At 54.8% G+C, this 16455-nt stretch overlaps 3 protein-coding genes across 3 annotated transcripts; 2 read left to right on the top strand and 1 right to left on the bottom strand.

Moving 5' to 3' along the window:
• The first annotated feature begins 1224 nt into the window (after nucleotides 1–1224).
• Nucleotides 1225–16033, top strand: LOC130454917 (calcium-binding protein 4-like). The gene is made up of 5 exons (XM_056801227.1): nucleotides 1225–2034; nucleotides 8185–8383; nucleotides 12402–12514; nucleotides 15390–15420; nucleotides 15598–16033. Exons 2-5 carry the CDS (start codon nucleotides 8305–8307, stop codon nucleotides 15870–15872), a joined length of 498 nt encoding a protein of 165 aa, XP_056657205.1. The 5' UTR covers nucleotides 1225–2034; nucleotides 8185–8304; the 3' UTR covers nucleotides 15873–16033.
• LOC100028893 (probable G-protein coupled receptor 152) lies at nucleotides 3694–5013 on the bottom strand. The gene has a single exon (XM_001378765.3). It carries the CDS (start codon nucleotides 5011–5013, stop codon nucleotides 3694–3696), a length of 1320 nt encoding a protein of 439 aa, XP_001378802.3.
• On the top strand, nucleotides 14156–14905 carry LOC130454918 (calcium-binding protein 4-like). Its single transcript, XM_056801228.1, has one exon. It carries the CDS (start codon nucleotides 14331–14333, stop codon nucleotides 14754–14756), a length of 426 nt encoding a protein of 141 aa, XP_056657206.1. The 5' UTR covers nucleotides 14156–14330; the 3' UTR covers nucleotides 14757–14905.
• Nucleotides 16034–16455: the final 422 nt, after the last annotated feature.

The raw sequence follows: 16455 nt of genomic DNA, 5'->3' as shown, positions 1-16455 counted from the left end.
ACTGAGTGATCTTGGGCAAGCCACTTAATCTCTGTCTGCCTCAATTTCTTCATCTGTCAAATGGGAATAAGAAAAGCTCCCGCCCCCTAGTTGTGAGGATCAAATGAGATAATATTTGCCAAGTGTTTGGCCAACTTAAAAGCACCACATAAATACTAGCTAATCTTGGGAAGCCATTTCCAAAATTATGCTGCCGTGTAGTTGTTTCTCTACAAGCCAATCATGGAAGCCGGGCTGCCTCCAGAAAACTAAGCCCTGCTTTAGGGTCTCAGCATCTCTGAGTGGGAAGGGCCTCGGCAGCATCCGTCAAACCTGAACAAAAGGTAGGGCTGTCCAGTGGAGGGAGCATTGGACCTGGACTCAGGAAGGCTTGCATTCCTACGTGGCCTCAGTTTCTTCATCTGTAAAATGAAAGAGGAAGCTCGCTGGCCTCTCTAAAGCGTTTCCTCTAGAGCAAGCGTCCTGCCAGCCTTTGCTCTAAGACCTCCAATGGGACGCACTCACCAGCCCGAGGAAGCCCAGGCTACTGAGGTACTGGCCAAGCAGGCCCGTGCTTTCCCTCTGGCTCCTCTTGTCTAGGCTGAGTAGCCTTCATGGCGGGCCCCCCACTGCCACCCCTTCCGGGTTCTGAGTTCCCTTCTGCCATTCTCGGGGCTCTGGTCCAGGGTCCTGCCCAGTTCGCTTATTTTGTCATCTAAAGTTTCTTCTGGCTCGAAGCTCCCATCCCGGCCCCTCCCAGCCCTGAATTCCATGTTCCAAAGGCCCTCCCAGCTCCCACCTTCTGGCTTCGGAGGGCCCTGCTGGCCGTCCATTCTGGCCTGAGCCCCCTGCCTCATGGTCCTCTAGGGAGCGCAGGCATGGGGGGCCGTTCTGTATTAGCCCCAAGGCCGGGAGGGGGAGGAAGGACCACCCCACGTCCCCGAGGGATCCCGTGTTTGAGGGGGCTTCTCTGGGGCCTGGGCTGGTAGCCCCTCTCCCAAGGGCTCTCTGAGGGGAGCCCAGCACGGGATGAGGCTCCTTTTGTCCCAGAACAAATCAATCAAAGCTTTCCAGGCATCTTCAGGCCAATCAGCAAGTGTAAGCCTTTATTGAGCACCAGTAATGTGTCCAGCACTGTCCTAGGCACATTGGGAAGTCGAGCAGTCAGCAGAGGAACCACCCCTCCCCCTGGCTGAGGAGGAGGCACTCCTGGGCCTGTCCAGAAGTGGCTGCGGTCAAGGCTGGATAGCTTAGCGCTTGGGGTCTGGGTTCCGGATCTTTGGATACAATATTGCCTTCCCAGGCTTATCTGGGCCACCGGGCTAGCGCTGGGCAGTGCGAGGCAGCTCTGAGCTCCGGTGGCCTTGGGTACAAAGACTATTGTCATAGCAACGTTCCGAGGCTGCTACTATGAATACTGAGCCGGGCCCCCAAGGCTGCCAGCACTGCATGCTGGGGGAGGGGCCTGTGGGCAGCTGTGTGGGAGGACTTGGAGAACTGGGACACGAGTCTAGCTGGCTCGCCTGGGCCTTGGGCATGGGGAAAGGGAAGCCCTGGGGGCCGGGCCACAGGGCCCAACCGAAGCGCCCCAGTTCTTTTCAAGGGCCCGAATTCAGCCATCCGATGGCACTCCTTACTGCCTCCCCGACTCCTGCCTTTACTTACTTTTTAGGCCTTAGACTCAATGCTGTGTGTCTGCTCCGAGGGAGAAGAGGGGCGAGGGCTGGGCCGGAGGGGTAAGGGACCTGTCCAGGGTCACCACGCCAGGAAAGGCCTAGCCTGTGCACACACCCATGCACACAAATAAACAGCCAATGTGTGTCCCCGCGCGGCTCCCGGAGGGTCACAGGGAGAGGGAGCCGCTGGCCAGTCCCCCCTCTGAGGCGAGAAGGACACTTCCGGGGACTCCGTCATTCTAGATACGTCCTTCTCCCAGCAGGGGAAGGAGTCTATCTGAAGATCTCTAGTCCCCTGGAACTCATCCCCTCCCCATACAGCCCCTCAGCACGCCATTGGATAGCAGCCAGGAGCACGCCGGAAAGGTGAACCCTCTAGGTAGGCCGGCGTATAGCTTCAGGAGGGAAAGCAATGGGACACGAGGCTGGGAGGCCTTGAATGCCGACCTAAGAGATCACATTTTAGAGAATCCCCCGGGATCTTTGAGTTGGGGACGGAGGAGTCACATGGTCAGGGAGGTCCATTGGGAAAGGGCTTCAGGCAGCCTGTAGAGGAGGGAAAGGGGGGGTTAGACAACAATCCATTTCTGTGGAGCTCGAAAGCTCTCCGAAGGAGCCGGGCCTGGCCCTGGGCTTTCTGCTCCTTCATTAGTCCCTTGGATGAAGCAGCCCGTGGAGAGATTCGCCCTTTGGTCCCGACTGCATGGATGTGGGGGACTCCTGGTGAGGAAACTCCCCCCGACGTGCCCCGAAGCCGATTGGCCGCAGCCTGATGACTTAGAAGAGTGCCCGAGTCCCCGAGCCCGCTGAAGGCTCGGGTGAGAGCATGGAGGCACGGCTGCTCTGCCGCCTCCGCCAGGCTGCCTGCCCGGCATGGACGGCGCCCTGCTCAGAGGTGCAAGTGGCACCGGCAAACGCCTCGGAGCCAGGAGGCCCAACCAGGCCTCCAGAGGAGGTTTGGCTGAGCCCAATAAGAACGTCCCGTCTTGCACTTGGGTTCCGGATTGGGCTCTTCTTCCCAAGACCAGGACGGGGCACGCGGTGGGGAGAGCATTGGAGCGGGCGCTTCCTGTCTGCCAGCGGGCCTGACGGCCCTGAACGGTGGGGAAGGCAAGCCCGGGGCCAGCGCGCAGCCCGCCCTTCTGGGAGCACCCACGGCGGGGGCTGCCCAAGAGAAAGGCCAGCTTTGTTCTGGATGCTGGCCCGAGAGCACCGCGTGGGCAGGAGATGGAGGAGCCGCCAAGCTCACAGGGGAGTGGGCCGAGCTGTCTGCGCTCCTCGGAGGCCTCTGAGCAAAGCCTGGCAGGACGTCCCTCGGACTTCTGGTGTCCTTGTGTCATCCAAAGCTGAAAGACTGGAGGTAAAGGGATGGGTGAGGCAGCCCAGCAGAGACCAGGCCCCCGGCCCTGGCACCCAGGGGTGCTCTGCCCAACGGAGGCTTCCGGAGAAGTGGGGCGGGAATCAGTGTTCGGTCAAGCAAACCCCACTTGACCAGCCCGGAGCATTTGGTGAAGAGAAGGAAGCCCTCAGGAGAACGCCCGGGGAAACTGAGGCCTCCTGCCATGACTGGTGCCACCCCCGGGACCACAGACGGCGCAGGCCACCGTCAGAGTGTCGGGGGCTCTTCCCGACTGGAGACTCCGCTCTTCTTGGCAGTTTGAGGGAGGAGAGAGAGGTGGGGGGAATGCATGGTCTGAGGGAGCTGCTACGGAGCACCAGCGCTGGAGGGCCAGCTTAGGGCCCTGCTACGAGGCTCTTGGGCTTGGAGGGAGCAGGCAGCACCCCCTCTGTAGCCGCCTCCGAGTCCTCAGGTGTGGCCCGTGGGAAGCCTTTGGGCGGGTCGGTGGAGGGAGGGAGGAGGAGCTCCTTCCCTCGAGCACCCAAGGGTCCCCTTCTCTAGCTGAGAGGAGTAAAAGGGGCTTCCCTTGATCCCTTTCTCTGCTCTGGCTCTCAGCCCATTGAGAGGAGTGGTTGGTCTGGGCTCCCGGAGATGGGGTGCCCTTTCTGGCCTCCCTCAGCCCAGCCCACGTTCCTCCTCTCAAGAGGGGCCAGGGGTGGGGGGTGTCTCTGGCGGGGCATCCCCTGAGCTGTCCCCGGCAGCAGCAGGGGTTATGGCCGGCCCCTCCTGGGGAGCGGCTGCGGGCTGCTCCTCGGGCAGGCCAGACGTGGGGTCACAGGTTGACGTAGGAGGCACTTCCGAGGGCTGAGCCGTTGGGTTGACGTGAGGTTGATCGATCAGGTTTGGCTGGGGCTGGCTGGGAGGGTTCACCTGGGCCTGAGCCGTGGGGTGGGCCTGGGGCTGGGCCTGGGAGGTGGGGCTGGGCTGGAGCTGGACCGTGGCAGACTCCGGCTGAGCTGGCAGTGAGGCTACAGGCCCGGCACCCCCGAACTGCTCTTCGGCCAGAGCAGCCGCGAAGGAGGACAGCATGGAGTGCAGGAGCGCGCGGGCGTTGGCGCTGGCCAGGAGGCAGAGGAAGGGGCTCAGGCAGCTGTCGAGGACCATCAGGTAGTCCGAGTAGACCAGCGCCTCCCACAAGAGGTAGCCGGGATAGAAGTCCCACAGGTAAGCCAGGTAGAGCAGCTGGGCCAGCTGGTAGGGCAGACGGAGGACCACGTAGGCTGACAGGATGGTGGAGGCCACTCGGGAGAAGCCTGCTGGGGGGGGCCCAGCTCTGCCCTCCTGGGGCTGCTGCCGCCGGCGGAGGCGGCACCCCTGGATTTGGGTCAGCACGTGGGACAGCAGGAGGAGCAGGAAGGGGAGCAGCCCACCCAAGATCTCCAGGACCCGAAGGGGCACCTCCTCAGTGTCCCAGAAGTCCAGGCAGATGACGAGGTCGTACCACCAAGCGTTGGCCTCGGGGAAGATGAGCCAGGGCACACTGAACAGGGTGGCCAGCACCCAGGCCCCCGAGCAGAGCCAGAGGGGCAGGCGAGATGGCCGGCGACAGGGGTACCACCGGGGAAACAATGCCGTCAGGCTGCGGTCGAGGCTCAGGGCGGCCAGCAGGAAGAGGCCCGAGGAGTAGGAGACCCCCCACAGGAAGTAATAGAAGCGGCAGGCAGCCGTTCCGAGGGGCCAGTGACCCTGTAGTCGAATCTCCATGATCTGGAAGGCGGTGGCCACCAGGAATAGGAAGTCTGAGGTGGCCAGGCTGAGCAGGAAGAGGGCCAGACGCTTGCCCGCCCTGCGCCGGGCCTGGCAGCCCGAGAGCCACGCCATGAGGCCATTGGCCGGCAGCCCCGTCAGCAGCAGAATGACCAGGAAGGCCGTGTCCCAGCCCCCTTGGGGGTAGTAGTCGTCCTCCAAGTCAGATTTCGGCCTCCAAGGTGGAGCCAGCCTGGCACTGCCAGCTTCCATCGCTGAGGGGGCCAGGCTAATGGGCCTGCAGGGCAGAGAGAGAGGAGAAGGGAGAACCAAGGGCTTCGGATGGGCCAGGACGGTGGGGGAGGGCCAGGGCACTAGCATTGGGCAGGGAGAACCTCAGTGCCAAGGCCCAGGGTAGGACCAGAGTCCCAGAAGGGGATCAGGCAGCAAGTGGTCCGAGCCCCTGGGAATACTGCCCAGGGTTTTTCCAGACACCCGACCCAGATGTCCCTGGTTAGGGTGTTCGATTCTCTCCTGTCCTAGGAAGACCTCACCTTGTCTGGCTTCTGGATGCTTCCCAGCCTTTGGAGGGGCCACGGCATGTGGTGAAAAGAGTGCTGAGCTTGGACCCTGGAGACCTGGATTCAAATCCTATTTCTGTCATTTTGTGTCTGTATAACCTTGGGCAAGGGCCAGCTAGGTGGCTAGAGTGCTAGTCCTGTAGTCAGGAAGACCTGAGTTCAAATCTGGCCTCAAACACATACTAGCTGTGTGACCCTGGGCAAGTCACTTAACCCTGTTTGCCTCAGTTACTTCATCTGTAACCTGAGCTGAGAAGGAAATGGCCAACCCCTGCAGTGTCTCTGCCAAGAAAATCCCAAACAGGGTCGCAAAGAGTCAGAAACAACTGAATTAACTAAACTGCAACAATCTTGGGCAAATTACTCTCTTTGAGTATCAGTTTCCCCAAGTATAAAATGAGGATGATTGTCCATAGGCTATGGGGCCTTTCCTGATCCCCTCCGCTGCCCTTGTAGTTGTGTATATATATACATACATATACTATTTCCCAGCAAGAATGATGCTCCCTGAAGGCAGAAGTTGGATTTCTATCTTTGTACCTCTGGGAACCAGCAGAGTGCTTGGGCTAGAGTGGCGTCTCCTAAATGAATATTGGGACCTGCAGAAAGACTTAGCATTAGAAGGATCTTGGAGTATAAATGAGGAAACTGAGGCCCATCAGGAGGTAAAGGGACTTGTCCAGAGTGATCCAGCTAGTAAGTATCTGAGGTAAGATTTGAACTCAGGTCTTTGTGACTCTAGGCACAGCACTATGGACTAGATTACTAGAGTTTCCTCCTAGCTCCCTCAGAGGCTCTGCTTCAGATGAGGAGGAGACTGGGAGGAGCTAGAGAAGTTGTTGATACTTGCCGGGCTTATAGTGCCAGGAGAAGGAAGCAGGAAGATATCCTTGACCAGGAGCTCAGGACAAAGAAAGGTGACTGGTAGAAAGGATGGCCACTTCTAAAAGGCCAATCTCCTTCCCTCTGAGCCTTTCTTCCTTCCTTCCCCTCCTTCCTTCCTTCCTTCCTTCCTTCCTTCCTTCCTTCCTTCCTTCCTTCCTTCCTTCCTTCCTTCCTTCCTTCCTTCCTTCCTTCCTTCCTTCCTTCCTTCCTTCCTTCCTTCCTTCCTTCCTTCCTTCCTTCCTTTCTTCCTTCCTTCCTTCCTTCCTTCCTTCCTTCCTTCCTTCCTTCCTTCCTTCCTTCCTTCCTTCCTTCCTTCCTTCCTTTCTTCCTTCCTTCCTTTCTTCCTTCCTTCCTTCCTTCCTTCCTTCCTTCCTTCCTTCCTTCCTTCCTTCCTTCCTTCCTTCCTTCCTTCCTTCCTTCCTTCCTTCCTTCCTTCCTTCCTTCCTTCCTTCCTTCCTTCCTTCCTTCCTTCCTTCCTTCCTTTCTTCCTTCCTTCCTTTCTTCCTTCCTTCCTTCCTTCCTTCCTTCCTTCCTTCCTTCCTTCCTTCCTTCCTTCCTTCCTTCCTTCCTCCCTTCCTCCCTTCCTTCCTTCCTCCCTTTCTCCCTTTCTTCCTCCCTTCCTTCCTTCCTTTCTTCCTTTCTTCCTTCCTCCCTCCTTCCCTACCTTTCTTCCTTCCTTCCTCCCTCCTTCCCTTCTTCCTTCCCTCCCTTCCTTCCTCCCTCCTTCCCTTCCTTCTTTCCTCCCTCTCTCCCTCCTTCCTTCCTTCCCATCAGTTTACCCCTCCTATAAAATGGGCTCCAGGACCTCTAAAGACCTTTCCAGCCACTACAGATTCTTCCAGACTCAATGATTCTCTTTCCCAGGAGTCCCTCCTCTAGGAGTTCCCAGATTGGTCCTTCTGAGGAAAAATGGGTTTCCTCCTCGCCCAAAAGAGCCCGTGGCAAATAGCTTGCTAGATTGAAGGAGCAGGTCTAAGGCTTCGCTCCTGACTCAGCTGGGAGGCTTGGGGCAGATCGTCCCCTCTCTGGACCTGCTTCCTCTGTAAAATGAGCGCTGCTGCCCTCGAAGATCCCTCCTGGCTCCAAGTCCTATGATCCTTTTTTCTGCCTCCAGCCTTCGGGGGACCTCTGCAGCCCTGCCTGGGGGCCAGCTCCTATGGGTGGGGACACCCCTCTATGGGGTCTCCATGCTAAAAAGCTGGGGGGGGACTGTCCTTGCCACCACGCTAGACCCCCTCCCCTAGGAAGTTCCTCCCCAAACCTCCTGGACAGGGGCCTGAGGGCCAGGAAGAGGCCGTGGCTGGGGGTTCACGGGGGTAGATGGGCTTACCGGCACATGGGGGGCAGCCACCGGGGACAGGGATGAGGATGGGGCAGATTGCAGCTCCCACACAACAGTCTAACTTCTCTGCGTCTACTCCCAGTTCCCCTTGCCAGGCAGCGAGGCAGGCCCAAGGGGTGTGACGGCCTGTCTGCCAGTCTGTCTGTCTGGGCTTGGGCTCCGGGTGGAGTGGACGGACGCCCCATGCACTTGTGTGGTGGGAGAGGTAACCCAAGACGGGCAGCCCATTAAACATTCATAGAACTCCTCTCTTGGAGAAACTCTAACCCCAGGCCCTGCTGGGCAGCGATCTGGAGTCAGGCTGCCCCAGCCGGCTTCCCCCGACCTAGGCCCCCAGTCCTGTGGGGACTGCTGGGAGCAGTAGTGATGCCGCACATCCCTCCCTCCCTTAGAGAGAGACCAGGAGGTCAGCGTCGCTGACTGCGGTGAATGAGGAGGTGGAAGGGGGCCAGGCTTTCCCGAGTGCCCTTCCTCATTCACCAGGCAGCTCAGAATGGGCAGAAATAGGCCCCTCTGGCTTAGAGGTTCATTGGCCTGTCTCCAGCGTCCCTTTAGATTGGCATTCAAGGCCCTTGACAGCCTGCCCAGGAGCCTGGCTCTGTTCTAACTGACTTCGAGCTTTTGGTTCTCTTGCAGGTTCCAAATCCTACTGTCCACTGGGGCTCTGCAAGATGGAAAGAGCCAACCACCTGGCCTCTTCTTAAGCGCCTCCTACGTGCCAGGCATGTAGAATAGAGAATACAGAGACTACTGGGAATGCTAAAAGAGACAAAAGGACAGCTCCTGACCTCAAGAAGCGCATGTTCTAACGGGAGGTTTCCAAAGGGGCTGCTAGGTTAGTATCGATTAGACTCAAGGGTCACTGACTCTCAGAGCTGGAAGGGACCACGGAGGGATACTGAGATGCTCAGCTTAGTCTCTGGTACCTCTCATCCCTCGAGGGACAGGGAACTCACTACCTCCAGAGGCATTCCATCCCACTTTGGGAGACAGTCTGGTGTCTTTGAGGAATCTATAACTTCACTGCTTTAGGAGATTTCACAAAGAGCCTGCCTAACCCACAGGATGGTTGTCCACACTCTTGTTTATCCCCTGAGCTGGGGGCCTTCCTCTAGGCATTGACATTGATTGGACGCCAATGGCACATAAAGCCTGTTCTTTGGCTTCCCTCTAGTTCTTTTTTTTTAAATCTAGGCCTTTTAAAACATTTTTAAAAATAAATAAATTAATTTTTCAGTTCCACGTAGAAACAGTTTTTGATAATTGTTTTCGAACATTTTAGGGCTCAGATTTCTCCCTATCTCCTTCCTCCCTTCTCCCCATGGCAGTAAATAGTCCAAGTTATACAAGTACTTTCCTGTATTACATATTTCTATATTGCTCATGTCATGATAGAAGCCACATATCACACATACAATAGAAATCTCATAAAGGAAATGAAGTGGAAGCGGGCCTGCTTTGTTTGGCCTTGGACTCCAACAGGTCCTTCTTTGGCTGTGGAGAGCGTTTTCATCATGAGTACCTTACGGTTGTCTTGGAGTCTTGCTTTGCTGATAATGGTTTAGTCCTTCACAGTAGATAGATCACTGTATAGTATTTCTCTTACTGTATACAGTAACATACTCAGTTCTTCTGGTTCTGCTCACGTCACTCTGCATCAGTTCATAGAAGTCTTTCCAGGTTTTTCTGAACTTATCCTGTTCATCATTTCTTATGGCACAATAGTATTCCATTACAGCCAGATGCCACATGTGAAAGAGAATTCTCTACTCTGTTGTCTATCCTGAGTTAATAATAACTTAAGAACCCTTACTTAATTCTTCCCTAGATTGTGGAAAACAGGATTAACTCTCCTTTGTCTACTTTTGAATTGAAACAAAAGATTAAACACCCTACTTAGTACTAGGTGAGAAGCTAGCAAGGTACTTAGAGAATTCATACCCTTTAGAAATTCAATCAGCCAGATCTGTGGATCTTTTTGATGAGAACTTAACCTTCAGAAAGTGAGAAGTCCCTCCTACAGACACTGCCCCCTGGGCAGTGCTAGACAATTTGGAAACTGTGATTGACTCCTGTGAAGAGGAGAGGGGACAAGAAGTAACCATAAAAAGCAAGCCCAAACTCCTTCAGGGCAGATTGTCTTTGAGAAGATAGTCTGAAGAGATTGTCTTCTGGAGATAGCCTTAGATAGTCTTCAAAGGCGCTTCACTGGAGACTATGACTTGGATCATGGGCTAGGAGCTTGGCTTCTTCTTGGACTCTGACTCTTGGATTACTTCATTGGGTGAGGAAAAGGCTGACCCCTTTCCTAGCTTCTGAAGAGACTAGCTTCCATCTTGGAGAAGGCTGAATGGTTACTCACTACCAGCCTTCTTGGTTGAGAGTTAATTAATCTCTGCCTGGACTAAGTGGACCCAGAACAAAACATTTAAGTTGATAGGATAGATAACTTCTCTATCCCCCTCACATTTCTCTTCTTTATTGTTTCCTCTCTATTTGTAAATAAATTTCTGACTCGAGATATAATAAATACTGGCAATCACATAATTTTATATAATCATCATTCAACCATTAATTTTAACCTTTACACACAACTCGTTCATCCATTCCCCAAGTGATGGACAAACCCAATTTCCAATTCTTTGCCACTGAGGATTGTCTATCACCTGAAAAATGGATGAATAAAGTGCGGTATATGGTTTTAATGGAATATCTTCTAGTTCTAATCCCACATCTCTCCTTTATGCAACTTTGCCTGCATGATTATTGGTCTATGATATATTGCTTCTTACTGAGACCCACCACACACTCCTTGAATGCCTTTGGGGTGACCCACGATGCGAATTCTATGAATTCTAATTTCTCAGATGTCTCCAGAGACAATGGTATCCCCTGCTTCTCAATCAAATAGCTCTGCCAGAACAATAGAGGTGTTTGAAAAATTTGTTGTTTCAGGAAAATGTTTGGGACTATAGAAGTCAATTATCTAACAAATGTTAAGCACCTACTATGTGTTAGGCACTGTGCTAAGTGCTTGGCTTGCAGAAAAAGACAAAAAATGGTCCCTGTCTTCAAGAGCTCCTAGTGCAACAGGGGTGGCACTATGTAAACAACAAACAATATGTGAACAAACAAACCATAGGTGGGATACATTGGGGGCAGTTTCAGAAGGAGGGTGCTAAGATTAGGGAGGACTGAGAAAGGCTTCTTGCAGGGACTCAAAGGAAGCCAGAGAGGCCAGGAGGAGATGTGGAGGAAGAATGCTATAGGGAGATGGAGGGTTATTTGTGAAGGCAAGTCAGGAGGCCAATGTCATTGGATGGCAGAGTACGTGGAGGGGAGGGAGGCAGGCGAGCCTGGAAAGGAATGAAGATAATTAAGGGATTTGGATGTTGAATGAAGGATTTTATATTTGACTCTGAAAGTGACAGAGGGCCCTGGAGGTTATTGGATAGAACAGTGATATGGTCATAGGGGAGTCTTAGAGAGAATGTTTTGTAAGCTGATTGGAGTAGGAAGTAGGGAATGAAGTAGCAGGGAGACCAACCAGCAGGTAGTGCAATAATAGAGGAATGAGGCGATGAGCTTCCTCCTATGTTCCTCCTCTTTTTTTATTGAAAACTTTTCTTGAATTAATTTAGACTATTTTCCCATGATTACAGGATTCATATTTTTTCCTCCCCCGCCCCGGCCCCCCCCAGATGTGCAATTCCACTGGGTTTTACACGTATCGTTGATCAAGACCTGTTTCCTTATTATTGATATTGCACTACCTCCTATATACTCTTTGAAGCAGCTTCCTTGTTGTTGCCCAATAAAACCGCTTCTCCGCCTCCTAGCGCCGGGCATTCTCTGGCTTCCCCCATTCTCCCTCCTCGTCTCTGCCACCTGGCCTCGCCGGCTTTCTTCAAGTCCTGACTAAAATCCCATCTTCTACCAAAAGCCTTTCCCAATCCCTCTTAATTCTAGTGCCTTCCCCTCTTACCTTCTGTTTGTCCTGTACACGTAGATGCTTGTTTGTCCATATTTGCTTGCTTTTGTCTCCTTCATTAGACGGTGAGCGCTCTGTGTTAGCTAAGCACTGTCTTTTGCTTCTCCTTCTTTTTTAAATCTCCATCCCTTAGCATAAAGCTTGCTTGGCACATAGTAGGCACTTAATACATGTTTATTCACTGACTGATCACACCAGGGTGGTGGCAGTTTCCGAGAGAAGGGGAATTACAAGAGAAATGACAAGGGTAGGACTCCTAGGGCTTGGCCACAAGTTGGCTAGGGTCTGTGAAGGGGGCCAGTTTGGAGCTGGGGGCCTGGGAAGGGGGTGGTGCCTGCTCTCAGAAGTACGCAGAAGGGAAGAGGGGAATGAGGTCACTTTTGGACAGGTTGGGTTGAAGATGCCTCTGGGACAACCCATCCAATATGCCTGGATAGCAGTAGGAAGTATGAGACTAGAGGCTGGGTTCGAGGTGAGAGCTGGATAAAGAGGTTTGAAAATGACCAGCAGAGATGCTAAGTGAAACCACGGGAGTTGCTGAGGTCACCAAGTGAAATAATCCAGAGGGAGAAGACACGAGGACCCAGAATGGAGCCTGGGGAGCCCCCCACCCCTTAGTGGGCTAAAAGTCTAGCCAAGGGTACTGCGAAGGGGCAGTCGGATAGGTGGGAGGAGAACAGGGAGAGAACAGTGTCATGAGCACCTAAGAAGAAGAGAAGATGGTGGAAGGGAAGAGCGCCTGGCCAGTGCTGGGGTGATGTACGGCCTGGGAAAGAACTGAGGAATCAAGGAACTGGAGTTCCCTGTAAGGACAAAGACCAAGCCCCCCCCCCCCATGGTAACCCATTCCTCTACCCCACAGCTACGCCAACGTCCACCTTGCACAGGGATGCTCCGCCACCCAACTGGGAGCAATTCCATTGGCTGCCCCCATGCCCATGTCATCTCTACCTCCCGGCTTCCTTCAAGTCCCAGGTAAGGTCTTGCCTTCCTCAAGACTCCTTCCCAGCCCTCCTTCCGTGGAGGATCTCCGATTCATCCCATCTCTAGATCCGGTGGCCATAGGTGTTTGCTTGGTGTCTCCTCCATCCGACTGGAGACACCTGGAGGGCAGGGTCATTTTGCTTTGGTTTGTGGCTTTTCTTTGGATCTGCAGCTCTTAGCCCAGTGCCTGCACATAGTAGGCATTTCATAGGCCAGGTGTCAGGCTGACCACGTACAGCACATTCCTGGTGTCAAGATGCCTCAGTGACTCATAAAAGCACACGCATGGCCCACTCCAGGGTCACCTGCCAGTATTATTTCCTATTTATTTCCTTCATTAATCCTAGGATTCAGCCGTCTTAGATTCTGAGGATTCCTGCTGTTTCCCACCTCTGCACATTTGCCTGGTGGGTTCCTCCAAGCCTGGAACAGACTCCCTTTACTTTTCTCTCAATCAAAAACCCAACCAGCTTCGGCTGAGCTATGCTCTTCTTTGTGAATAATAATAAACCCAGCAGCTGGCATTTACAGAGCCCTTCAAAGCTGGCAAAGCGCTCAACAGATATCATCTCCTTGATTCCTCTCTATAACCCAAGAGGGAGAGACTTCTTCATCCTCATCTTGTTCATCCCTCCTTTTCTCTCGTCTTGCCTTTTCTTTTTATGTCCTTCCCTTCCATCTTAGAATCAAGACTGTGGATTAATTCAAAGGCAGAAGAGCAGGAAGGGCTAGCAAATGGGGGTTAAGTGACTTGCCCAGGGTCACACAGCCAGAAAGTGTCCGAGGTCAGATTTGAACCCAGGACCTCCCATCGCTAGGCCTGGCCATCCTTTATTTTTGACGTCACAGGGAGATGTCTTGATGTATACACCAATTGGATTGAAGTGAGGCAGAATCTCACACAAAGTCCTCAGTCATCAAGGTCCAGTGACAAGACAAAAGCCAGGACGACTGACCATTGGATGACCTTGGTTATCCCCATTTTACAGCTGAGGAAACTGAGACAGATGTGGTTAAGTAACTTGCCCAGGGTCCCACAGCTAGTAAGTGTCTGAGGAGAGATTTGAACCCGGATCTTCCTGACTCCAGGCCCCGTCTCTGCGCTAATAAATAATGACATCATTTTCCTCAGTAAATTGTAAACTCTTTTATCTTTGTGTTTCCTGCCCTGCATCCACCTGATACACCCTTTAATTCCTCCATTGCGTGAAGGCAGTGTCTCCAGAAGGCCCCTGTGGACACGGGAATAATCGTGTGTGTTGGGGCGGTGGGGCAGGATATCGAGAGTCATCTCGGGGGTCAAGCGACGCATTCTCTCCCACTCCTCTCTGATCGAGGATTGCCTTCTCCCCCTTCTACAAGGAGGAACCTGCACCGCAGAGGCACAGATTTGGGCTCCGAGGTCCTGGATTCAAGTCTCACCTCTTCCGCTCCCCCCTTTCCCTCCTTTCCTTCTGGGTCCTCTTCCGGGGCCCCATTTCTTCTGTCAAATGCCAAGGTTGAGCTTGATGGCCTCCCGAGTCAGCACCCTTGGACCGGGTCGTGGGCCACGAGGGAGCCAGAGAGGCCGAGGAGCGGCCGGGCGGCCGTCAGGGTGGTCTGGGCGGTTTCGGGGGTCGCTGGCCGCCTTGGGGCCCGGCAGGGGCAGCCGGGCGGAGTGGGGGCGGGGAGATAAGCAGCCGCCAGCGTCCTTCTTACTTCCCTTAAGCCCCGCGGCTGACCTGACCCCAGCCCTGCTGTTCCCTGGGCGCGGGTGGCACTAAGCTGATTTTCTGGATCCTCCTCAGGGCTGGATGTGAGCGCCCGCATGGCTGCCAAGAATGGGGGCGAACCCAGGAAGGCAGAGGCCAGCCAGGGCGGGGGGGCGGAGGAGGCTCCCCCAGGGGAGGCCACCAGAGCCAAGGAGGGGGGGATCCCCAGAGAGCAGAGCAGAAGGAGAAGCAAGAGAGAAAAGGGGCGCAGAGAGTCCCAGAAAGGCAGGCACGGAGACTCCGGGGAGAAGCCCGCTCTCGGGGGCCACGAAGCCCACAAGAACGGGGGGGCCTCCGCTGAGGGGGAGGCCGGGCCCGGCGAAGGCTCCCAGGCTGCCCTGGCTCCCGGCCCCCGAAGGCTGTCCCATCGGCACCGGGGCGACTCTCAGCACGACCCTGCCCACAAGGCTTACTGGCCCCTGCTGAACAGTGTCTTTGGCAAGGTGAGGGCCCGGGCCCTGGGATTGTGGGGGTGGGACTAACTGGGGCCCCCCGCCACACCCATACCCTTTGCCCTGACCCCCCCATCGCAGGTCTCTGGAAGGGACGAGGGCCCGGGACTGGGGAGGAGGAGAAGGCTGGGCGCATGGCGCCGCGGACCCTTGGGTTCTGACCTGGGCCAATGTGACGTTTTGGGGAGACGGTCCAGGGCTGGAGGCAGAAGGGACGCCAGCTTGTGCTGGCCGTGGCTGACTGCTGTGTGACCTGGGCCACTCACAACATCCCTGAGCCTCAGTGGCTGCCTTTGTCAAGCCTGCCTCTTTCCTGGGGCTGCTGGAAGCCCCCCTGCAGCTCCTGACCGAGTCCCCTCCTTGGGAAGCCCTTTCCACGCTGTCTGTGGCTCTCTGACGTGTTTAGTGTGGACGGAGTTCAAACGGGCTGTCGGGACTGGAAGGGACCTTCGTTAGGGATGATCTGGTTCAACCTCCCCATTTCACAGAGGAGGAAACTGAGGCCAGGAGACGGGGAGGGACTTGTCTCAGGTTACCCAGATCGGACTCCTTGCCCAGGCTTCCTCCTTCTGCCTCCCACCTTCCCAGACTAGAGAGAAGCCACGAAGGGGCTCCTGGGCAGGAGCAGAGGGCACACGTGATCTCTGATCTCTCTTCTTGCAGGATCGGGAACTGGCCCCTGAGGAGCTAGATGGTGAGCCGCTGGGGAAACTGAGGCAGAGGGGAGAGGGGCCCATGGGAGCCAAGGGGGAGGAGGGGCCTGGGGAGCCCTGGGAGTTGGTGTAGATGGGCGAGGGGTGCCTACAATGGAGGGGGCTGAGCCCTGACCCTTCCCTTCTCGCCCCACTCCCCATGCTGCTGGGCTGGACAGAGCTGCTGGAGGCCTTCAATGAGTTCGATACTGACCGAGACGGCTACCTTGGCTACCGGGAGCTGGGGGCCTGCATGCGGACGCTGGGGTACATGCCCACAGAGATGGAGCTCATTGAGATCTCCCAGCACGTCAAGATGAGAAGTCAGTGCCCAGAGGCCCCGGGGTGCAGGATGTGCCCAGGGCAGGCCAGGGGCCGAGGCCTGGGAAGTGGGGGTGGACACGAAGGGCTTTGTGGACACGGACCGTGGGGGGAGGCCGGCAGCAGGGGCTGAGAGGGATGGTGGAGACGGAGAGGGATGAAATCAGGGAGGACCTGCATGGGAGGCTTTTGAGGGGCTTTAAGTTCCTGTTGAGGTCACACAAAAAATGGGGGTGGGAGAAGGGGAAGCTTCCAGGCTGGAAAGAAAGACATGAAAGTCCAGCCAAGACTAGTGACTGGAAGAGACAGAAATGATCTCTGAGGCTCTGTGTTCTAAGATCCCTCCAAGAGATGAAATTCTGTTTTTTATGTTCCAAAATTCCTTTCCGCTGTTATTCCAGGTCCTAAAGCCCTCCTGAACTTTGACTTTGTATGTGTCCTGCGGTCTAAAAGCCCTCCCGACCCTGGTATTCCACGTTCTATATCCTAAGGTTCCTCTGATCTCTGATATTCCACATTCTATATCTTAAGGTTCCTCTCATCTCTGATATTCCACGTTCTATATCCTAAGGTTCCTCTGATCTCTGGTATTCCATGTTCTATATCCTAAGGTTCCTCTGATCTCTAACATTCCATGTTCTATATCCTAAGGTTTCTCTGATCTCTGATATTCCACGTTCTATATCCTAAGGTTCCTCTGATCTCTAACATTCCAT

Source organism: Monodelphis domestica, chromosome 6 (genome assembly GCF_027887165.1).
Source record: "Monodelphis domestica isolate mMonDom1 chromosome 6, mMonDom1.pri, whole genome shotgun sequence".
In the NCBI taxonomy this organism is placed as follows: domain Eukaryota; kingdom Metazoa; phylum Chordata; class Mammalia; order Didelphimorphia; family Didelphidae; genus Monodelphis; species Monodelphis domestica.
This window is presented reverse-complemented; position numbering and strand designations above follow the sequence as displayed.